Source organism: Humulus lupulus, chromosome 1, assembly GCF_963169125.1.
Source record: "Humulus lupulus chromosome 1, drHumLupu1.1, whole genome shotgun sequence".
Taxonomy (NCBI): Eukaryota; Viridiplantae; Streptophyta; class Magnoliopsida; order Rosales; family Cannabaceae; genus Humulus; species Humulus lupulus.
The window spans coordinates 137,463,863-137,486,839 of record NC_084793.1 but is presented as its reverse complement, the minus strand read 5'-3'; the positions used below and the strand labels follow the sequence as shown (position 1 = coordinate 137,486,839).

The following is a 22,977-nucleotide window of genomic DNA, read 5'->3' as shown; positions in this document are numbered from 1 at the left end:
CTAATATCAACAATCTCCCACTTGCCTTTTAGCAAATGAGGCATCTCCCTCAAATCCAAATTGCTAACATGATCTTTAAAAGACTTGGTAGACAAAGTCTTAATGAAAGGATCAACAATGTTATGTTATGATACTATCTTCATAACTGCTACATCTCATCTGTGAACAATATCCCTAATCAAGTGATATTTATTCTCAATATGCTTTCCCCTCTTGTGACTCCTTGGTTCCTTTGAGTTAGCTACCGCCTCACTATTATCACAGTACAGGACTAGTCGCTTATCCATGTCTGGAACCACTTCTAGATCAGAATAGAACTTTTTGAGCCACACAACCTCTTTAGCTGCTTCACAAGCCGCTATGTATTCGATTTCCATGGTAGAATATGCGATACTGGTTTGTTTAATACTATCCCAGACCACAGCTCCTCCACCAAGTGTGAATACTGATCCAGAAGTCGATTTCCAACTATCTCTATTTGATTGAAAATCAGAATCAGTGTATCCATTAGGGTTCAGGTCACCACCTGAATGTACAAGCATATATTCTCTTGTTTTCCTTAGATACTTGAGAATATTCTCTATTGCAACCCAATGACTCAATCTAGGATTGGATTGATAACGACTGACTATCCCTACTGCATAACAAATGTCAGGACTTGCACACAACATGGCGTACATCAGACTACCTACCACTGAGGCGTAGGGATATTGTCTCATATCCTATTTTTCTTGAGGTGTTTTAGGACACTGCTCTTTAGAAAGGATAATTCCACGACAGGTTGGCATATCATCATTCTTGGAATTTCGCATACCGAATCGCTCCAGTACCTTATCTATATAAGTAGCTTGAGACAGAGCCAAAACTTTGTTCTGTTGATCTCAAAGGAACTTTATGCCTTGAACGTAGTTTGCATATCCCAAATCTTTCATTTGGAATTGCTTGGATAGAAATTTCTTTACTTTTTTCAATGTTCCTATGTCATTTCCAATCAGTAGAATATCATCAACGTAAAGAATCATGAATACAACGATGCCATCTTTTATTTGCTTGTAGACACAAGGTTCATTAATGTTTTGTTCAAAACCATACATTTTGATTGTACCATCCAATCTCAAATTCCAAGTTCTTAAAGCTTGTTTGAGTCCATAAATGGACATAAGAAGCTTGCAGACTTTTTTCTCTTGACCTTTTACTATGAACCCTTCTGGTTGAGACATATAAATGGTCTCCTCAAGGTAGCCATTCAGAAAAGCTGTCTTAACATCCATTTGCCATATTTCATAATCCATGCAAGCAACTATGGACAAGAGTATGCAGATGGATTTAAGCATGGCTATAGGAGAAAATGTTTCTTCATAATCCACCCCTTCTCTGTGAGTGTAACCATTGGCTACAAGCATAGCTTTGAAAGTTTCCACTTTCCAATCTGCTCCTCTTTTTCTCTTGAATATCCACTTACAACCAATAGGTTGAACATTTTTAGGAAGGTCTTCAAGAGTCAAGACGGAATTGGAATGCATTGATTCCATTTCGAGGTCCATGGCAACTTGCCATTTTTCTTTGTCAGAATCTTCCATTGCATCCTTGTATGTCAATGGATCATCTTTGTTTGTGTCAGACACAAGCATTTGTACTTCATGTTCATAGCAAGTTGGCTGCCTAACAACCCTCCTACTACGATGAAACTCCCTATTGTTCTGACTAGAGCTTGTGGTTTCCTCTTGTTGTTGTTCATTGGGAGCATTTGGTGATCTTATTACTTGATCTGAGACCATCTCCTCCAGTACAACCTTACTGCGAGGTTTGTGGTTGTTAATATAGTCATATTCAAGAAAAGTAGCATTTGTCGATACAAATGTTTTGTTTTCTTTAGGACTATAAAATATACCACCTCTAGTCTCTTTGGAATATCCCACAAACATGCACAATTCAATATGAGATTCCAACTTTCCAGTCTTTCCATTCATCACGTGTGCTAGACACCCCTAAATATGAAAATGGTGTAAACTAGGTTTAGTACCATTCCATAATTCCAACGGTGTCTTCTTGATATACTTGGATGGAACAACATTCAATATGTACATTGCACATTGAATGCCATAGACCCAGAATGACAGTGACAATGATGAATAACTCATCATTGATCTAACCATGCCTAATAACGTCATCTTCCTTCTTTTTGAAACACCATTTTACTGTGGCATTCCAGGTGCTGTGAGTTGGGATTGAATTCCATGCTCACGCAAGTGGTCCTTGAATTCATAATCCAAGTACTCTCATCCTCGATCAGAATGAATAACTTCCAGTGATTTACCTAATTGCTTTTCAGCCTCTACTTGGAATTCTTTAAACTTTCCAAAAGTCTCAGATTTCTTTTGCATCAAATATAAGTAACCATATCTAGAATAATCATCAATAAAGGTGACAAAATATTCATAACCTCATCTTGCTTGCACATAAAGTGGCCCACACACATCAGTGTGTACAAGATGAAGTGGTTCTATGGCTCTTGAGCCTTTTGCTAAGAAAGGTCTCTTGGTCATTTTAACACGTTGGATAACCAAGACCGTTACACTGTGTATTTTAAATAGTGCTAGACTCGCTAAACGAGCCATTTGGCCATAAACGTGTACTAAACATCATTAACGGTTTAGGGTTAAAAATTTTGGTCAAAAGGAATAGTTATTTCATTAAAACGTTAAGTTGTACATAGGATCCCATAATAAACATTTACAAATTTGTTTACAGTTTCAAAAGGGTAATTACAACTCAAAAGTTACAACCAGCCAACCTAAGCGGCACAAATAGGGTTTAACCCTAGTCTCTCTAAGAAACCCCGGCCATGGTGGTCGAGCAGCTACATATGTACATGACACCACCGAAGCTCTCCAACTCATGGCTAGTCTAGCTTCCCTTTCCCCTTACCTGCACCATATAGCACCCGGGAGCCAAGGCCTACCAAGAAAGTTTAAACATGCTCATAAGCAGTGAATAACACGGTTCCAAACCATAATAATCATGCCTAGCAGTAATAACCGTACTCATGCATGCATATCGTTCATATAAATGACTACAGTGTCATATGGGGCCAGCTGCCCTAATTAATTGATTAATGAATCATATTGGGGCCCATTGCCCAAAATACATGATTGATGAATGGGGCTCACTGTTGGGAAAACTTATACATGATCATGTTTATTTTCATGTAGATCTTATATTAAATAAATTAATATAAGAAAACCTAAAACATGTTTCTAAAATTGAATTCAACTAGAAACAATGATAAGAACACTTACATTATACACAGCAGAATGATAGAGTCATTCCTTCAGTTTCTCTAACCCTTGTATCCTTTCTGTCGCAGAGTATTACTACGAAATTGAACCGTTCTTCAATTTTTGTCACATTCTTCTAAAGTATCCTTAGAATCACCTAGACTAGGGTAGACAATTCTCAACACATGAGATAGATACAAAGAGAAAAGAACAATGAGGCTTAGAAAATGACTTATACAGTAGAGACAATCTAAAACCTATCAGAAACTTGTGTTTTTAATTATGTTTTCAACTCTCACTTAACATACCTTTTATAGACTCAATTTGGTTATTTATTTAATTAAAAAATCAATAAAATAATAGCCAATTAACATCCCTAGGTCAAAATTATCATGGGCTTTAGGCCCGTAACATTTCCCATTTGATTATAAGCCCATTAGACTTAAAATCAAGGCCTGTATTATTTTCTATTGATTTAATTAATCAAATTATTATTGAAATCCTTTATAAAATTAATTATCTATAATTTGAACCTTGATTTAAACTTATTTATTAATTTAGATACAAATTTATCTTAATTAATAAATCTGCCATAATTTCTCTTTTCTTCTCTAAATTGTATAACTCTGTGAAACTATCCAAAATTGATCTGGTCAACTTTGATAATTCTAATTGATAATTAAATCAATTAATTGGGACTATCTAGATGATTTTATCCAAGGTACAGTGGGGACCATGGGCCTATGAAATCAAGCTCCAATAAGTTATCATAAATCTAACAAATAAATTTACTAACTTATTAATTCATCGCGACTCCACTAAAGACTTGGAATTGCACTATTGAATTCATAGAATGCTCTATGAAAAATATAGATACATTATTAATTATCCATTGTTACAACCATAATTGTCACTCAATCCTCTATAGACGGTCTACAATGAGATGAGACTAAAATACCGTTTTACCCCTCATTGTATTTTATCCTTAAAACACTTAGTTCCTTGTAAATGATATTTCAGTAAACTAATATTAATTACTGAAATGAGTTCTCTATCATTTAGCACCTTGAACCAAACTAAAAAGAAACCATCGTTTTCACTTCTTCATCAGAAGCTATAGATGTTCATAACTATGATTAACACTCCCACTCAATTATACCACTGAGTTCCCAAGATGTAAGTATGGGCTAGTCTGAAGGGTAAGCTGGTAACGAACAAGTCAAAGAACTTAAATAATACAATCAGTTAGAATACTAACCACTCAGAATTGAGATTGAATTGACCTGTGGTCAACTATATGATATGACTAGAATAGATAATAACGGTATGTTTACTTATCCTATCAGTTGTCAATATCGGTCCAGTCCGATGTAACAAATACATCCGATCTTACCTACTTTTCTAATGTTTTGGAAAGAACATAACACCGTGATGTGTAAGTAGATCATAGCGTAGATTGGCAAGTCAGTGTAAATCCAGTGCACTGACTAATCTTAGGACTAACTTATTTTGAACATATAATCATATTTATATTCCACTGTGATTACGTCACTATAAATATGATTAGCTATATGCTCGTGATTTAATAGAAGTTTATATTAAACAAATAATTATGAAAATAAAACATGTGAGCAAAGTGATTGACCAAGTCAAAAAAATTATTTCTATTCTTTTATTGATAATAAAATGAGATTACAAAGAAGTTGGGTTTTAATTAGGGCATAAAACCCCAACACTCACCGCCCTAGGATATGAGACTAATAAGTCACCCCAGGGTACATTGTTAGGATTGATGCCCTAAAATCATGTAAATACATTTTATTGGTTTTAAATAAAAGTATAATTTTATTATAGTTGAATGTTATAATTATTGTTTGAATTAATTATACAATAATATCAACAAAATTCCCTATTCATATATGAGAATATGATCTTGTATTAGTACAAGAGAATTAAGATCATATAATTGTTGTCCGTGTTTTAACCCAAGGACACGTGGCAGTCTGAGTAGGACATGTGGAAAGGATGTGTATTCCTTCAGATGAGGCCACACCCTGAGGATCAGTCTTCGGAGGGTTGATCCCTCAGTTAGGGAGTACTCCCCTCAGATAAAGGTAGGACATGAACATCTTTCCAAGGCCATGTCCCGAGAGCTGCTTGGCAGTCCACGAGTTTTTTACCATCAGTTATATTCTAGGAAGAGGGCCTTGTCCTCGGGATCTAAAAGACGAGCTAGGTGTCAACCAATGTGGGTTTACAGCATCAGAGGAGCACCTAACAACCTTTTAGGAAATCCGTCTATAGTGTTGTCGATTGTACAACTCAACAATTCGCACTCCCACTACGCCGACTGACATGGAGATACGCCAACATGCCCTGATAGTACCAATGGCGTGTTCCCCATAAAGTAGGTACCTTTCTACAGTGGGCCTTGCAGATCTTGCTTGGGCCGTGGTCTATATTCAATGTAGCCCAATGCATTGAATTGGTATTAATCCCCCAATAACGAGTAGAATGTATTAATCCCCCAATAGCGAAAAAGGCTGTCAACATTTTGGTGCTTTCATTGAGAGTTTGAAGAAAGCATTTGGAACACTTACAGCTATGATAACTACTCGAAGAAACGTTACAGATGACATGCTCCCTCCTACTGGGGTCGAAGGAGGGGAACCCAGTAAACAGCCACCTCAGGACGAGCCTGAAATGGTAGAGGATTACGACGAAGACGCTGAGTACGACAACGAAGATGACGACGTTGACCAGGGGTATTATGAGGAATAATACCCTCATTCCATGGAGGCAGAGGATACGCCAAAGGTGGTGATGCTCCATGAGCAGGTGGCCACCCAAAAACAAATGATCGATGCGTAGGAGGGTAACATCGCCACCCTACACGAGATGGTGCTTAACATTAAGGACACTCTTGCAACCCAAAGGCTGCGAGTGGACCCCAATGGCAATGCACCAGCTAGGCACCCAACTGGCGTGCCACCTGCGCACACTATTGGAGTGCCACTTGTTAATGCAGCTGGAGTGCTTCTCGAGCACCCGACTGCAAAGGCGTGAGATTCGCCAGCTGAGGTGCCCGCCAGGCACCCAACAAGAGTTGGAACCCCGATGCCACCATAGGATTGTGGAAAAGGAAAGGCTAACGATAATCCTGCTCCAAAGCAGAAGAGAGCTTGTCAGGATCTCGAGGGTCATTAGGTTTCTCAACAAGTTGGAAAAGGTAATGGCCCAGGGGCCTGAGGACATCGCTAGGCTATCAGCGCCTGTGGAGCTTAGGGCATTCTGCCCTGATGCGCTCATACAGACAGTGTGAGGCCTGGAGCTGGTGTCCCCTTGGGTATTCACCAGCCCCGAAGGAATAACGGTCTAGGGATCCACCCAAGGAATGCCCCTCATAACCGAGAACACGATATCAGTATCTCGGTAAACAAAAATGTCGAATCAGACGGAGAAACTGAAGTGGTTCATCCCGAGGATAATGGTACGTTTCGAGGTCAAGCTAACCTATGAGACAACCTCAATGCCCGAAGATGTAATAAGGCAGGAGGACATGAGCCCGCCGGGAGATGGCTATCAGACATTCGGATAATCTAAAAGCTCGGTAAAGAGATAACCCAGCTCAGAGCATTAACTAAGATCGTGACTCACTCCGCGTGGAGTTAGAAAGTCTGAAACGGCTCATGCTCAGAATGGCTAGGCGGCGAGGCCACAAATTTTACTCACAAGATGAAGAAGTGGAGCCATGTGCCCCTTAAATTGTTGAGGCCCCTCTACCACATGGCTTTAAGATGCTGACCATACCACCTTATGATGGTGGCTGGGACCCCACAGACCACCTATCTAAATTCAACATGTTAATTTTGGTGCATCGCGTCTCCGATGATGCTAAGTGCCATCTGTTCTCGATCACCCTGACCGGACCAGCAGATGAATGGTTCAAAAAGCTCCGACCAGGATCCATTCAATCATGGCATCAATTATCGTTTGCCTTCTGAAGACAATTCATAGGAGTTTGGAAGGTAAGCTTTGAGGTCAATGCCTTGGTCAGTATAAAGCAAGGGGCCTTCAAGACTCTCAAGGAATACATCAAATGCTTCAAGGAGGAAGCAGCAAGGACCAAAAGGGTTGATGACAGCCAGCAATTAATGGCATTACAAGCTGGCATCTGCGCGGGGTCCCCGCTTTAGGATGACCTCTAGCGGAGGGGATGCCGACAACTTGACGACTTCATTCGTTGAGTACAAGAATATATCAGCTGGGAGGATGCACAGATTGCAGCATTCGGAGCACCAGTCATTTTTCCTACTACGACCACACCTGGTCCCATGGCTTCGGGAATCTAATATTCCCCTTTTGCTCCTGTCCAACCGGGCTCGGGGGGAGTCCAACCCAGCCAAAATGTTATGCCGTTCGATTATAGCACCATGCCCGCTCCTAGATTCAGTATGGCTCCAGCAGTGTAAAGGGCAGCGCCCACTGGATTCAATGCTTTTCAGCCTGCATTCAGTGATGGAGTTTGTAATGCCCTAAAATCCCTAATAAGGTTTAAGACCTTGATTAGGATGTCGGGAGGGCCATAATTGATTTATTATATTATTAAATGATTATATGCATGTTTATGTGAATTATATTATAATATCATGATAAATGCATGCATATGGGTCCATTTTTAATTATAAGGGCATTTTGGTAATTTGGCCCGTTGAGGGTGTAATTGTGTATTTTCATGCATGTGGGTGAAATATGAATAATAACACATTATATGTGGATTTGTTCGAGCCATTCAGCATGAGACAATCTCATAATGCAAGTTATCGGTCTGGTCATAACGGGGTTAGTTTCGGGGCTCAGGGTGAGTCTCAGGGTAATTTGGTGATTAGAACATTGATGGGAATTAAAAGTTATTAGCATTTGAGAATAATGGGAATTGGAGGACGGTAATTATAATTAGCAGGACTAGATGGGAAAGGACAATTTTACCCTCGGGGGCTGTTAAGGAAATAAGATAAGCCTAAGGGCATTTTGGTCTTTTAACCTAAAGGATATATATAACCTTACGAAGCTTTAGGCAGCCGAAAAACATAGCACCTCCTCTTCCTTCAACCGTTCATCATTTCCTCTTCCTTCTCTTTGAATTTTGAAGCTCAAGTTTGAGGATTCTAGTGTGGGAATCAAGGCTTGAGGGTTTGGGATTGTGTTCAGCCATAGAGAATGATTCAATTCGGGTTCAAGGTAAGGTTTTAGTTCAATTTTCTGGTTCCTTACTCTGTTTTTGGAGTTAGTTTTGAGTTAGAACTTTTGATTATAGAATTGAGTAATTGGTGTGGTTTTCGATGGTTTAAGGCTTGGGTTTTGTTGGCTATATGTTGGACAAGTTGTGGTAATAGTTGGGAACTTTGATTTGTGATGTTGGAAGTGTTTTAGTGAGGTTTTGAATTGGGTTAGAGGAGGAAAAACATGGGTTTTTGGCTGGGTTTTAGGTGGGGTCGCGGCTCTATTCTAGAGCGTCGTGGCCCAAGCTCGATGAAGAAGCTGGAGGGTGTAAGAAGACCATTGGGCTGCGGCATGGGAAAGGTAGGGCCGCGACTCGTGTTGGGGATTTGAGATTGGCTGCCTCTGTTTTGGGAGGCGGGTCGCGACATAGTGGATGTAGGGTCGCGACCCTTAGTGGAATTTTTAGCCAGAATGATGTTTTTAGTGTGGGGATCCAAACCTTAGGCCTCAGAATCGTTCCTACCACCCGGTTTAGTGGGATTTGATGTCCCGGAGGCTAGGTCTTGGTTCGGGAACCTTTATCATTGATTTTATTGATGGAATCCCATATTTAATTATGACAAGGTGACCACTAAGGGATCAAATGATTGATTGTTTTCAAGGGTTGTTCAATTGCTATTTCTTGCTCGAACTAGAGGTAAGAAAACTGCACCCAGTATGTGATGCATGTGATGCACGAGAAACATGTGATTAGGGCATGCCATGAATGTTGAATATGATATTGATCAGAGTTTGAGTCTTTGTGTTTGTGCATGATCATAATTATGCTAGCAGTTGTTAAGTAAGCATGCTGAATGCGCTACATTCAGATATTTGACATATGATATATGCCTGGTAGCATTGCTTACTTGTGTGTGGCATTGATTTACCAGTCAAAATCGGCAATGGTGTCTGAACTGGCTGTGAAGCTGTGACTTACTAGTCAAGTTCAGCAGCAGTACTGAGCACTGGTCGTGTGCTATTGACCTATGAGTCAAGAGCGGCATAAGTGTCATGAACACAGAGCCGATAAAAGATTAGATCTAATTGACATCTGCATTGAATGGCTCATTATGAGCATTAATGCCGGACCAGCTCCAAGTTTGATGAAAAACTATAAGCGCTTGTCTAGTCTATGCCTAGTTACTCAGAGTCAGGGCCAGAAGGCCCGGGTGACCGTATCGTCACATGGCTAAGGGTACGGAACCCACACTAGTGACTTGTTCATCAGTCACTCATCTAAGGGTGCAAATCCCATGTTAGTGACTTGCTCATCAATCACTCATCTAAGGGTGCAGATCCCATGTTAGTGACTTGTTTATTAGTCACTCATCTAAGGGTGCAGATCCTATGTTAGTGACTTTGATTAGGCCTATAATCCCAGCATGGTTATCAGAACCACCAGTGTTAAATCACTCATCTGATTAGGATTGACTTGATAGTCATCCACTCAGGAGGGCAGGATTCCTTATCCTGGATACCCCATAATTATTTGAACTTATTTGCATGCGTGATTAAGGCTATTATTGCTAGGCATGCACTTTATGATTTGATGACATGTTATTACTATTCATGAGCATATTGAGTTTTCTTGCTGGGCTTCGGCTCACGGGTGCTATGTGGTGCAGGTAAAGGAAAAAGAAAGCTGGACCATCCTTGAGTTGGAGAGCTTAGGTGACGATGTGTACATATGCGGCTGCTCGTCCGCCACGGCCGAGGGTTTAAAGAGGAACTAGGGTTAAACCCTATTTTGCCGCTTAGGTCGGCTGGTTGTAAATATTTTGTTGTAATAAACCATTAAATTATATTTTTGGGATCCCAAAGTATATGGTAAACATTTTAGTGAAATGTTATATCTTAACCGAAAATTTTAACCCTAAACCGCTAATCATATTTAGTTACACAATTATGACTAAATGACTCGATTAGCGAGTTTAGCACTATTTAAAATGCACACCGTAACGATCCCTGGAGTTTAGGGTATTACAGAGTTACTGCTCCATCCCAGCCTACCGAATCCAGTCGAGCTCCCGACATTAGTTGTTTTGTTTAATAAGTTATTTAATTATTCTTTTTTAAATAAGATTTAAATAAATAATTAAATATAAATATCTGATCAGTTTTAATTTGAATTATATTTTTAATATAATAAAGATTATTTAATTAGAATAAATATCTTTATATAAGTCTGATAGTACGTGACTTTTAGAAGAAGCTTTATTATTATTTTTTAGAATATAAAATATGAACTCTCTCTCTATAAAGCGATAGTTTTCTCAAAACCTGAAAACTATTCTAAACCTTCTCTCTGTAAAACCTCTCTCGATCTCATGTGTTGAGTACATCTAGAGAGTCACATAAATCAACCTTTTGAATCCTACATGCCCACACACGTCCTTGTGTATTTGAGGATTGGTTTGGATGATCAGGGTGTAAGCTTTTAGATTGTTGAATTGGAAGATCGTTGATTTTGTACAAAAAGATTCAAGGACACTTGATAGGCTACAAGAGGTAATCCTTGATTTGTTTTGTATGTGATTTAATATTTATATATATATGTATGATCCTAGCTGGTATTAATATTTATTAAAATGGGTCTATATATTCCGCTGCGTCCCTTTGATTTGATCATTTAATACCAACACCCATTATCCTATCCTCTGTGTAACTAGCCTTGGAGCTGGCCAGTGTACCTGGCGCATAATTTTCCATGACCATTGGGTTGAACAAGCGTATGATGTGCTCTTGATCAGGCTTAACCATATCGACCAACGCTCAATGTACTATTGCCTCCCTTTACTTATAAGTCAATGCTTTTTGACCAGCGCTCAGCGCTATTGCCGTCCTTGACTCATAAGTCAAGTCTTTCTCAATTAGATAATGCTAACAGGCATTCATTATATAACAAATATCCAGATACAGAGAATTCAACATGCTTATTCAATCAATCATAGGCATAATCATAATCATGCACATTTACAGATGCCCAAGCCCTAATCAAATCTATATTCAACATTCGGGCCAAGCCCTAATCATGTACATCACATATTGGGTGCAATTTTCTTACCTCAGGTTTGAGCGTAATGTAAATAAAGAACGACCCTTGAGCACGATCCTGATTCCGAGCCCCTAGTGATAACCTAGTCACAAAAAAGTATAGAATCCCGTCAATAACGAGAAAATAAAGGTTTCCAGACCGAGTCCTAGCCTCTGGGATCGATCCCGAGCCCTTAGGTTTGAGTTCCCCCACTCAAAACCTCCCCAAGGCCCAAAAACTCCTTAAGCGTCGCAGCCCAAACATTTGAGCCACGACTCGCCCCAAGCCAGAGAACCCAAGGCTCTCCCTTGTTTCCACCCGCGCTGCGGCGCGCCATAACAGGCACCACAACTCAAATGGCCCAAAGGTACTTTTGGGGTTTTATGCCCTAATTAAAACCCAATTTCTTTGTAATTTCATTTATTATCAATAAAAAAAATAAAAATCATTTTTTTTAACTTGGATAATCACTTTGCTCACATGTTTTATTTTCATGATTACTTGTTTAATATAAACTTCTATTAAATTCAGAACATATAGCTAATCATATTTATTGTGACGTAATCACAGTGGAATATAAATATGATTATATGTTCAAAATAAGTTAGTCCTAAGATTAGTCAGTGCACTGGATTTATAATGACTTGCCAATCTACGATATGATCTACTTACACATCGTAGTGTTGTCTTCTTTCCAGAACATTAGCAAAGTAGATAACATCAGATGTATTTGTTACATCAGACTGAACCGATATTGACAACTGATAGGACAAGTAAACATACCGTTATTATCTATTCTAGTCATATCATATAGTTGACCATAGGTCAATTCCATCTCAATTCTGAGTGGTTAGTATTCTAACTGATTGTATTATTTGAGTTCTTTGACTTGTTCATTACCAGCTTACCCTACGGACTAGCCCATACTTACATCTTGGGAACTCGATAGTATAACTCAGTGGGAGTGTTAATCATAGATATGAACATCTATAGCTTTTGATGAAGAAGTGAAAAGATGGTTTCCTTTTAGTTTGGTTCAAGGTGCTAAATGATAGAGATCTCATTTCAGTAATTAATATTAGTTTACTGAAATATCATTTACAAGGAACTAAGTGTTTTAAGGATAAAATACAATGAGGGGTAAAATAGTATTTTAGTCCTATCTCATTGTAGACCGTCTATAGAGGATTGAGTGACAATTATGGTTGTAATAATGGATAATTAATAACGTATCTATATTGCTTATAGAGCGTTCTATGACTTCAAGAGTGCAATTTCGAGTCTTTAGTGGAGTCACGAGGAATTAATAAGTTAGTAAATTTATTTGTTATATTTATGATAACTTGTTGGAGCTTGATTTCATAGGCCCATGGTCCCCACTTTACCTTGGATAAAATCATCTAGATAGTCCCAATTAATTGATTTAATTATCAATTAGAATTATCAAAGTTGACTTGATCAATTTTGGATAGTTTCACAGAGTTATACAATTTAGAGAAGAAAAGAGAAATTATGGCAGATTTATTAATTAAGATAAATTGGTATCTAAATTAATAAATAAGTTGAAATCAGGGTTCAAATTATCGACAATTAATTTGATAAAGGATTTCAATAATAATTTGATTAATTAAATCAATAGAAAATAATACATGCCTTGATTTTAAACTTAATGGGCTTATAATCAAATGGGAAATTTCATAGGCCTAAAGCCCATGATAATTTCGACCTAGGGATGTTAATTGGTTATTATTTTATTGATTTTTTTAATTAAATAAATGAACTAATTGAGTCTATTAAAGGTATGTTAAGTGAGAGTTGAAAACGTAACTCAAAACACAAGTTTCTTATAGGTTTTAGATTCTCTCTAATCATAAGTCATTTTCTAAGCCTTATTGTTCTTTTCTCTTCTTCTCTCAGTATCTATCTCATGTGTTGATAATTGCCCACTCTAGTCTAGGTGATTCTAAGGATACTTTGAAAGACTGTGAAGAAAATTGAAGATCGGTTCAGTTTCTTGGTAATACTTTGCGACAGAAAGGATACAATGGTTAGAGAAACTGAAGGAATGAGTCTATTATTCTGTTGCGTATAATGTAAGTGTTCTTATTATTGTTTATCTTTGAATTCAATTTTAGAAATATGTTCTAGGTTGTCTCATATTAACTTGTTTAATATTAGATCTACATGAAAATAAATAAGATCATGTATAAGTTTCCCAACAACTGGCCTCAAAGCCTTTGATAATATTTATTTTCATGCAAGAACATGTTAAAAATTGAATTATTTGATGTGCTTGAATAATTGGATGGATTTTCATGTTTTTATGAAGCATATTGATTTTATGTGAATATTAGAAATTTTTAGGTTATTTTGTTGTGTTTTCTATGCTATTAAATTTTATATATGCTTTATTTTGTGTAAAACATGTTAAAAATTAATTAGAAAATGGTTTTAGTTTGAAAAATTGCACTAAAAAAATTTCCGATTTTTTTGGCCTAGCTACCATTGCGTGCGCACACCGCGCACACTAGCGCGCATGTGCGGGCACACTGCCCACACCAGCGCGCACTCATGCACATGTCACCCAGCATTCCCTGTGCGTCCCTTGGCAGCCAGTGCAAACCCGCACGCACACCTGCATGCACACCCAGCACCGTAAACAGTACCCGAAATGTAACTCGTTGTTCAAACAACTATTCAGAGTTCCTAGAGCTCCTTGTAAGGCTTGTTGGAAAACCTGTTGTCGAACTTGGTTAATCTCTCTTTGTTGTTCAAAATGAATGGTTTCATTTTTGTAATTTTTTAATTGTTCCAAAGTCTTAGAAGTTGAATTAATCAAATTCCATTTTTCTCGTTCTATCTCAGAATATCCATTCACTCGAAATAGATCCGCTTCCTTTTCTACTTTTAGTAAGCGGGCCTGGGCTTTTTCCAGTTGTTCTAGGGCCCTCCCGCGTCATCAATTTTTTTTTTTAAATTATAGAAATTAAAATGTGAAAATTGATTATTTATAATCAAAGACAAAAATATCAGATTTGTTTTATCATTTGAAATTGTTTTTTAAAATAAGATATTTTTGTTAGTTGAGATTTAAATAATTAGATATTTTCTACAAAGATTCAAATTCAAATTTAAAAATAGACTAACAAATTAATTTAATTTTTTTTAATATATTAAAATATTAGAATTAAGATATGAGATATTTAAGATATTTTCTTTTAAATACTTGTTATTTTTATTAAATCTTTATTTGAAAATATAAATATCTGTTTATTCTATAGTTTTTAATATTTAAATTATTTAAAATTTGTTAGTTATATATTTTCATGGATATTTGAATTTGCTTAACTGTTCTGAGATATTTTAGGGTTGTTATAACTATTAATATATATTTTTTTAAATGGTTAAAATATTAGCTTATTGTTGTAACAACACAAGATATTTTTTTGAAAAACAGTTAAAATATTTTTTTTCAACCAATTAATAAAATATTTTTTTTTATAAATGGGATTTAACTTAACTTTTGTTAATTGTTGATAAATCCCATTTAAATTAAATTGATTCTTTTTTCAAATTATCCTAAACCAAGTTGATTGTTGATAAATGAAATTTAAATTAACTATGGTTAATTGTTGATAAATTTCATTTTTATTATCAAGAAGGAATTGAACTTCATTAATCAACCAACCAATACACCTAAACAAGGTAAAAACCCCACCAAAACCGTACAAACAGAGGCAATAAAATCAACCCACCCAAACTAATTACATTGTAATCTTGTCTATAAATCTATGTTCCTGTAAAAATAATTTTCTATTTTTTACAATGAATAATCTGTATTGAATTATAGTCATAATCTCAGTGGCAAGACAATCAGCGGTCCAAGTAACTCCATCAAATATACACCTGTTTCGGTTCCTCCAAATGCTATCTGTAACCTACTTGAATAGATAGCACTCAAAGAATAGATGCGAGTGAGTCTTAGCAGAGCTACCACAAACAGGACACATAAGAGATTCAAGAGGCACACAAAACCTGAGCATGTTATCTCGGGTAAGCAGCTGAGAGTTAACTGCTTGCCATAGCAGAAACTTGTGTTTAGGGATAGAAAACCGACACCAAACAACATGATGATAGCCTACCTGTTGTTGGCAAAGAGTACTGTTGTATAGTTTAGAGGTTGGAAACTTCCCTGAAGCACCAGCAGCTTTTACCTCATCACAACTGAATTTTCCCCTCAGATTACATAACTTCCTCCAATACCAGCTTGTATCAGGTGGCAGCTTGTAAGACCAGAAATTTGAGTCTTTCAAATAGATAAAATTAATCCATTTGACCCAAAGCACATCATGCTTATCAGAAATGGCCCAAATATACTTTGCTAAGATGGCTCAGTTCCAAACTGAACCATTTCTGAACCCAAGACCTCCATAAGCTTTAGGAAGACAAACCTTCGTCCAAGATGCCATGTGAATCTTGCTTCTATTACCATTAACTCCCCAGAGAAAGCCACGACAAAGTTTTTCAACTTCCTTAATAATACTTTGGGGAAGCACAAAAATGCTCATCCAGTAGTTCTGCAGCCCAAAGAGAACTGAATGAATGAGTTGGATTCTGCCAGCAAAGGATAAATGTCTACTTGCCCATGTATGTAACCGCATTTTGAATTTTTGGATGATAATGTCACAGTCTTCATGCTTCCATTTAGTTGGTCTCATAGGAACACCTACATATTTAAGAGGAAATGTCCCTTTTGTAAGTTGTATCTCAGCAGCAGAAACTCCCCCAAAGAATACATGAGATTTGCTAGCATTAATATGGAGCCCTATAGCAGAACTAAACTCCCCTAGAGCATCCTTGAGCACTCGAACATCAGAAAGAGATCCTTTACAAATTAAAATCAGATAATCAGCAAAACATAAACTAAGAAGTTTAAGACTTTTACACATAGGGTAAAACCTAAAAACAGAATCTTGAGCTGCCAATTGAAGACTCCGAGTAAGATATTCCATGATTAATACAAAAAAAAGCGGCGACATAGGATCCCCTTGACGAAGCCCCTTCTCACCCTTAAAACAACCTTGAACCCTTCCATTCATAAGCAAGAAATACGATGTGTTTTTTAAGCATGTCATAATCCAGCCTATAAATCTCATAGGAAAACATAAAGCCTTTAGGAGATCCTCAAGAAACCACCAATCGACTGTGTCATACGCTTTACTTAAGTCAATTTTAATAGCACATCTAGGCAAGGTAGAAGTTCTCCCATAATTCTTGATAAGATCTTGGAATATCAAGATATTATGAGCTATTGATCTACCTTGAACAAAAGCTCCCTGATTTAATTGAACCAGATCAGGAAGGACCCTGGCCAAACGAGAACATAGTAGCTTTGAAATACATTTGTATATGGTAGAACAACAAGAAATAGGCCTAAAGTCCACAGCCCGAGAAGGATTGTCAGTTTTAGGGACCACAGACAGAGTAGTATTATGAAGCTCCTCAGGAAAACTGCCTGTCTCAAAGAACTATCCTACTGCTCTACATATTTCACTACCAATTTCCAGTCATAACACCTTGAAAAAAGCATAACCAAACCCATCTGGACCCGGGGATTTGATGTTGGGAATGCTAAATAATGCATCTCGTATTTCCTTGTGAGAGAAAGGCTTCAACAAATTAAGCTACTGGTCAATTGAAAGTTTGGATCCCATCTCCACACAATGCAGATTTATCTTCTTAGTAGCTGAACTAGGACTACCCATAAAACTTCTAAAGTGATCTAGAAAATGAGAAACCACTTCAGGAAAGTTATCAACCACCCTACCTTGTTCAGTTATGTAAGTAGCTATTCTATTCTCTTCCTTGCGTTTTTTTAAACAAGCATGAAAATAAGCAGTATTCATGTCACCCTTCCTTAACCAAGTAAGTTTGCTTCTTTGAGCCAAGAAGCTATGATACATTTTCTCCTGAGTTGTGAAAGCTTCAGCAGCAGCCTTGGCTTTTTCTTGAAGAGTAAGGTCTCGGGGATGTTGCCGCACGTGGAATAGAGCTGCCTGGTATTGATCTTTTGCCATCTGAAATTGCACTCCTATGTCTCCAATATGGTCCCTATTAAATCTCTTCAACTTATGTTTCAGCCGCATTGTCTTTAGATAGATAGCCTTCAAACAAGTCCCATTAATTGGCTTCCTCCAACTAGTCAAAGCCACCTCTTTAAAATCATTATGATCAGTCCAAAAGTTATAAAATCGAAACAACTTAACTCCCAAATTTTCCATGGCCAGAATAGAAATAGTACAAGAGCAATGATCTGAAACCATTTCCCAACTAAAAATAGCTGTTGTATTAGGAAAAAAGTCCAGCCAATCCTCGTTAGCAAAGACATGGTCTATTTTAGAGTATATACGAGCTGACCCATCTTGATTATTTGTCCAAGTAAAGAAAGAACCAGTACTTTTAAGTGAATCCATTTGATTCCCAGCAAGCCACTGAGAAGAATCTAACAATTCTGATTTGGACACAGGTTTACCTCCATTTATATCCTTAGCAGTAAATAATGTATTAAAATCTCCCAAGATAACCCAAGAAGTGGCTGGAAGAGAAAGCTTAGGTAATCTTTGCCATAAAATCTTCTGTTCCTCCATAGTATTGAGCCCATAAATAAATGTAGCACTAAATGGATGTCTCTGACCAGCCATTTTAACATAACAGTGGATATATTGATTTGTCTCCTCAAGAACAATAACCTTGACAAATATCTTTCTCCATATGATCAATATTCTACCTTCAGTAACAGGACTGAAATAATAATCCCAGTCCATAAACTTATTAACCATCAACTCCATGACTTTATTCCCCCTCATTTTAGTTTCCAAGAGAGCTCCAACCCCCACTTTATTCCTACTACAAACATCTAAAATAGCACTCTGCTTTTTAGGACCATTCAACCCCCTTAAGTTCCAGCTCAATATATTACAATTATCCATAAGAAGAGCTAACATTAGCAAAACAACCTTTCTCCCCCTCTATCTGCTCTTGGAGCACCACAAAAGAATTTGTCCGATTCTGGCCTGGTTCAACAGAAACTTTACTTGCTCTATTGTTCTTACTCTCTGTTGGCCCTTGTTTGGATAGAGGAACCACTTTCTTTGGAGATTTCCAACCCGTATCACTAGTACTCTGACCCTCAGCAACAGTAGGAGCTTTAGCCAAATCCTTAGGCAGATCAAGTAGTTCACCCAAAGGTTGTTCGTCCTTGTCCCGCCCTTCCTCAGGAGAAGTTTAGGGGGATTGTCCTTCTTGATCCACTGAGTTTTCATCTCCCTTCGGCAGTCTACCATGGAATGACCATAACCTGAGCAAGTTTTACATTTAATAGGAAGCCATTCGTAGTCCACCCCTTGTTCTATAAGCTGACCATGTTCATTCAAGTATTGTATAATCCTAGGGGGATTATCTGTGATATTCATCTCCACCAGGACCCTTGCAAATTGAACTCTAGATCACTCTCGAGTAAATTTGTCTACCATTATCGGTTTGCCTATCATACTTACAAGAGCACTAAGGCATTTTCTACCCCAATACTGAAGGCCTAAATCATGTAACCTAATCCAAAGAGGCACTGAACGGATCATGCGAAATGCACTTAGATCATTTTCCATGGACAAATGATAACTGGTTTCCTATCAAATTGAAGGATACCATTTTCCAACACATGGTCTCGAGTAGCATTATCATTAAACTTAACCATAGTCAGCCCCATTGTCATCCTGGCGATTTGAGCAATCCCTAGATAGCCCCAAACCCCTTTGATAAGCCCTTCAAACACAACCATTGGAGGATTAGCACCAAGGACCATACAAATAACAGCAGAACTCCAATTAGCAGATTTGAATTTCACCTCTTCAATATCAACCTGGGCAATTTTCTTACCATCTTTAATCAATGGTTAAGCAAATTCAAGTTTCTGGTCACAAAAGGAGAGTTTACCCGTTGTAAATTATTGCCAGTGAGTTTGAGCTGATGCCTGAAAGTCTCCTGCCTCCACTTTGTTCGCCCAGCTAGACGGAGTAGCCATTTCAGAAGCCTTATGCGTATCAATATGGGTTTCTCCACCTTCCGTCAATCCAACCGCTTCAGCATTTAGGGTCAATCCCTTAGTCGGACCTTCACCGTCAGTGAGCACATCATCAACAATAAATCCATCCTGGTCAATCACATCTTGGATTGAAGGCGAGCCCTGAGCAACCGAATGAGTCACAGGCTTCCGAGCCGATTTCTTCTTCTTCGCCATGGAAGAGAGGGAAACGAGTCTTCCAGCCTGACGTTGATAAATTTAATTTAAATTGACTTATTTTTTGTAAAAATTTAATTAATTCGAATTTTTTGTTAAATTCTAGAAAATTAATTGTGATATTTTTGCAAATGAAATAAATTGTGGTATTTTTGCATAAATTCATAGACTTACTCATATAGTAACATGATTAGGCCCATCCAATTATAACATGTATGTTTGCACTATATGTGGTATTTTTGTAATTGGGCTTAGATGCATATAGTGTCCCATATGTTTGCTAGATATATGGATCTTTGCCAAATAAAATATTCATAAAATGATTGGTTCTATTTGGGCCCATTAGAAAATGTAAAGTTTAAATTCCTCTCTTATGGGTGATTCCACTTGTGAAGGCCCATTTGCTTTACATGACTATAATAGGCCTAATCAATTAATAACAATTAATAAAACGAAGGTTTAAATTCCTGTCTTTTGGACTTTGTATGGAAGTATGAGGGTCTTTGTAGTGGGAACGACATACTGGACCCAGCCCTCCTCCATACAAGCCCAATTGTTAAGGCCCATTTACTTGAGTTGGACTTAATTGTATAGGTTCATTATATTAGTTAAACCTAAATATTGATTAGCAACAAATTAATTCTAGATTAATTGAATTTTTTTCAATGTGACACTTTAGAATTAATAGGAAATTATAGGACTTTGGTTTAAGAAAAAATTTAATCTTTTAATTTTTTTTTTTGGAGAACCATAGTCATTAATTTTATAATCAACTTATTTTAAGAATTATATTCGATCTCCACTGCTTGTTTAACGATGTCAATAGCTTAATGGGGCCTCGAAATGCTTTGATTCGTCCCCCTATAGAAGGTGTTCATTAGTTATTTTGACAAGGTTAGATTTCGAAAGATAGATAATTATAGGTCGAATTCTACTAGACTCACCCCTACGGTGACTACTAAGACTAAATCTGTGATTATCGAAACTGTGGTTCTAGCTCATAAAATAAGAGATTTGTTTTCTTATTTTGACCGAATAGTAGGTTGTTAATAATGGTGTCCATTATTAAATAAGTTTACAACTTTATTTAACTAGTGGTATTTTTGACTCTCGCCAACTGGGACAAGGATATCATAGATTAGTTTAAAACATAAAGAAATAGAGATATGATTATTTTTGTATTTTCTCTCATATCTTACATATTTGTTTTATATATGTTGTGCTATTTCTTAAATTTTTGTGTGAATAGGAGTTTTATTGAGAAATAGTGATTGATTTATATTTTATTGATAATTGGTAGTTTTAAGTATGGTTATGTCTACTCCCATCCTTTCTCAACTTTCGATGGAGAAACTCACTAGAGAAAACTTCCTTAAATGGAAGCAAAACATCAACATTGTGTTGATTGGTGACAACTCCAAGTTCGTCATGACTGAGGAATCCCCATAAGCTCCAGTTGAAGGAGCTACCAAGTCTGTGAGGGATAAGTATGAGCATTGACAGGCGGCTAACAATAAGGCGCGGTACTACATGTTGACTAGTATGGTTGACACTCTCAAGACAAAGATGGAGAATGTCGAGACGACCTACAAAATCATGGATCACCTCCAAGACATGTTTGGTGCCAAGTCAGCGTAGACTCATTTTGAGGCCACCAAGAAATATGCCAATGCTCGGATGACACCTTCTCAACATGTCCGTGATCATCTAATAAAAATGACGAACTACTTTCAGGAAGCTAAACTGCAGGGAGCAACAATAGATGAGGAAACTCAAGTTGGCTTAATCCTCAACAGTCTCTCTCCAGCTTTCCTGTCGTTCACCACCAACTATGTGTTGAATAAACTCAACTATGGTCTGTCGCAGCTCATAAATGAGCTTTAGACTTTTGAGCCTATCATGGGTGGACCAAGTAAGGGTGTAATGCCCCGAATTCTCCAATGTGGTTTAATGGCGGGATTAGTAGGCCGAGAGGGCCATACTTGTTTAATTAAGCCATTAAATGATATTATGCATGTATATGTGAATTATATTATAATATGATGTTAAATGCATGCATGTTAGTCCACATTTTAATTATAGGGGTGTGATGGTAATTTCGCCCGTTGAGGGTATAATTGTATAATTGTATGCATGCCAATGATATGTGTTGAGACCACATTATAATGTGGGTTTGTTCGAGCTATTCGGCATGAGACGATCCTGGATTACTAGTTAGCGGACTGGTCATAACAGTTTTAAGTTCGAGGCTCAGTTTGAGTCTCGGGGTGATTTTAAAGATTAGATCGTTGCCGGGAGTAAAAGGGTAACAGGTTATGAATTATTGGTGTTTGGGGTTATTGAGAATAACGGGAATTAGAGAGCGTTAATTATGATTAACGAGATAGGTTGGAAAGGAAAGATTTGCCCTTAAGAGCCTTTAGAAACCCATAATTGACCTAGGGGTATAATGGTCTTCTTACCCCTAGGATAGATATAACCTGAGTTCAGTAGTAAAATTGAAGAGAAAAACAGAGCAAGTTTGGAGCTTACCCATACCTTCCTTCCTCTTCATCTTCTTTGTGATTTTTGGTGATCTTGTTGAGGATTCAAGCTTGAGAAATAGACCTTGGGAGTTTGGGAGAGTGTTCCACCATTGAAGAGCATCACAACCTGAGTTTGAGGTAAGTTTTCAGCCATTAGTTTTCTGGTATGCTCTGTTTTGGTGTTAGTTTTCAGCTTGTGATTTTGTTGTGGATAGTTGGAATTGATGGAAGTTTTGGTTGGGATTTCACTTGGGTTTGATGAGGGAGTGTTATAGATCAAGTTTAGGGATTGTATTGGAGGTTTGAGTGGTGTTTAAGCTTGGTTTGAAAGGTTGGTTCCAAGGGAAATCGCAAGGGAAGAAAAACAGGGATTTTGGCTGAACTGGAGGTTGGACCGCAGCATGGCCAGGGAGGCCCGCGGCCCTTGAGGAGTGCTGAAGTTGGCCGCCTCTGTTTGAGGGGCGGGCCGCGGCATGGCCAAGGAGGGCCGTAGCCCTTAGTGGCTTTTTGGCCAGAAATGGCTTTTTGGCTTAGGGATGTTAGTCTTAGGCCTCGGGGTCGATCCTACTACCCGGTTTA

General features: G+C 37.6%; 2 protein-coding genes across 2 annotated transcripts; both read right to left on the bottom strand.

Moving 5' to 3' along the window:
- Positions 1 to 15,968: 15,968 nt before the first annotated feature.
- On the bottom strand, positions 15,969 to 16,589 carry LOC133822529 (uncharacterized). Its single transcript, XM_062254906.1, has one exon. The coding sequence runs from the start codon at positions 16,587 to 16,589 to the stop codon at positions 15,969 to 15,971; it is 621 nt and encodes a 206-aa protein (XP_062110890.1).
- Positions 16,590 to 17,261: 672 nt separating this feature from the next.
- On the bottom strand, positions 17,262 to 18,425 carry LOC133822521 (uncharacterized). Its single transcript, XM_062254898.1, has one exon. It carries the CDS (start codon positions 18,423 to 18,425, stop codon positions 17,262 to 17,264), a length of 1,164 nt encoding a protein of 387 aa, XP_062110882.1.
- Positions 18,426 to 22,977: the final 4,552 nt, after the last annotated feature.